At 55.3% G+C, this 2,301-nt stretch overlaps 1 protein-coding gene across 1 annotated transcript in view; it reads right to left on the bottom strand.

The window, feature by feature from the left end:
• Positions 1-1,140: 1,140 nt before the first annotated feature.
• The window catches only part of VAV2 (vav 2 guanine nucleotide exchange factor), a gene marked incomplete at its 5' end in the record, with an annotated part of 47,722 nt that continues 46,561 nt past the window's right edge, over positions 1,141-2,301 (bottom strand). Inside the window, 2 exons of the mRNA XM_009080045.1 lie at positions 1,141-1,188; positions 1,974-2,128. Of these exons, the coding sequence (XP_009078293.1) occupies positions 1,141-1,188; positions 1,974-2,128 (203 nt within the window). The remainder of the gene's footprint in view (positions 1,189-1,973; positions 2,129-2,301) is intronic.

Here is a 2,301-nt window from a genome sequence, read left to right as displayed (position 1 = left end):
AATGTCAAAACAGAAGGACCTTTACTTGACAACAGCAGCAGTAACAGCCTGTGGGAGGAAGAGGGAGCAATGCTCACAGCCCCCAAAAGTGCACAGAGCTGGGACGAAGAGATGCTTTCACAACTCAGTGAGAAGAACCAGGAGTTGATACTCTAGCCCTTACTAAGGAGGGTTTGCCCTGAGCCCAGTGAGGTGGGATGCGTCAAGGCTGCAAGAAAAACCTGGCTTGGGGGATCCTGCTGGGAGCAAGGAGAGGACCCACAGACACAGGCTCCTCTGCATTACCTAGTGCCTTGGTGGCCTCCAAAACCCTCGTGTGACAAAGTACATCTCTAGTCCTGCAATGCAGCGAGACCTCCTGCTCACCAGTGGAACCAGTCTGCACCCTGCCCACAGCAAGGCTGGTGGGACTGAGGTGGTTGTAAAGAAAATGGGCCTGGGGATGGCAAAGCAGCTCTTTCCCCTCCTGTCTGACCTGAAGGTCCTCTTCCAGCCTACATCTGATGGCCAAAATGCTTCACAGCTTGCACCACTTCAGAGAGGAGAAACAGCTCTCTCCTCCTCCTGGCCCCTGCTCTGCCCCTCACCCTGGCTGCAGCATAGTGCTGCTGCATGTCTGCCAGGGACACTGCCAAAATCCTGACCCAGGCAGCACACCTGAGCTCTGTGACACTGAGTCCATGCTGTCTCCTCAAGGCTGAGTTGCTCCCTCCCCTTAGAACCCCCCAAATTCTCACCTTGGTGCACCCAGGCACCAGCCCAGGTGCAAACCCTCAGCCTCCCCCTCCCACCACCATCACCACGGTGGCTTTTAAAACACCTTTACAAAAAAGGGATGCAGATACCCCACCCTTGGTGGGCACCACAGAGTCTCTCAGCTCTGTCCATGCAGGCGAGCGCGGCTCTCCCGGGACTCTTTTGCAGCTGCTACACCAACGATATCTGACAGACCATCAATCTTCTCTACATGGAACAGGAGCGAGGCCGGGGTGGCCCCGACACGCACACACACTGTACAGAGGAAGGATTGCTGAGGAGTCTGAGAGAGCAGTCCTGGGAGATGTCCAGCGTCGGGACAAGTGTGCACGGGCTGCAGCGGCTCGATCTGGCGCTCGGTGACTTCCATCAGCATCTCCACAGTCACTGCACCCCCTCCTCTTCCACGTACGTCGAGGGAAACCAGCCAACCTGGGCAGGGGGAAGTGGAGAGGTGAGCTGGAGACTGAGGAGCTTAAGGGTCACAGCCCCAAGCCTGACAGAGCTCAAGGAGTGTTTGGACAATGCTCTCAAGCACTGGGTGGGATTGTTGGGGTGCCCTGTGCAGGATCAGCAGTTGGACTTTGACTATCCATATAGGTGTCTTCCAACCCAGGATGTTCTATGATACTATAAGGGACCTCCTGTTCTGCCACCAGAATTATTCCCCTGTCATCACGTGCTGTTCCTGGTGAGCCATTTGTAGAGTCCTGATGTGACAACATCCTGATGCACAATGGTGACAGTGGTGCAGCTATCACTCTAATTTGGGACAGAGCTAACACCCATACATCACTTTGTCGTCAATATATAAGAGATCAGGGCGTGAAAAAACCGTTCCCAGTGCTGCAAACTTTGTGGGACACCAGGTCAAACCATCAGCCTGCTGCTTTTCCCTGGATGCTGAGCCTTCTCCTGGCAGAGCCACCCCTGTGTACATCCCCCACGTGCAGGTTTGGAAAAGCAGATTTGACCATCACCTGCCTGCCCACCACATCCACTTATGTACACTGAGCATCACCATCACTGTCACACAACACCAACTGGCAGCACAGCAGTGGCTCTTGTGAGATGTCAGGATCCAGGAACGAGAAGAGGGATGGGACACATCCCCCTGCCCTTCGCTGTCCTGACAATGGGCCACACTCTAGCTGGGCATGATGTAAGAAGGGAGGACTGTGCTCTGCACAAACAGGATGTTATCAGGATGCACTCACTCTTCCGTTGGTTTCCCCCTTCCACCAGCCCTGGTCCCCTCCAATCCTGCTGTAGATCTTCACCACGTCACCCTCTCGCAGCGACAGCTCTCGCATGTCCCGCGCCGCAAAGTTGTATCGTGCCACCGCTGTCCCTATGACCCGTGGGGTGAACACTGCGAGGGGACAAAGCAGAGGAAGTTGGGAGCTGTCCCACTCTGTGGGACCAGCCAAAGCCTGGGGAAAGCTTGGTGAGGTTCAACCTGGGTTTTCCACCACGGTTCCCATTGCAGCACCACAACCTGGAGCAGCTCGGATGGAAGAGTGGACTCATCTGAATTGCTCAGCT

Source organism: Acanthisitta chloris, unplaced genomic scaffold, assembly GCF_000695815.1.
Source record: "Acanthisitta chloris isolate BGI_N310 unplaced genomic scaffold, ASM69581v1 scaffold2068, whole genome shotgun sequence".
NCBI lineage: Eukaryota > Metazoa > Chordata > Aves > Passeriformes > Acanthisittidae > Acanthisitta > Acanthisitta chloris.
Note: the sequence above shows the minus strand (reverse complement) of the source record. Positions and strands in the feature narration are given on the sequence as shown.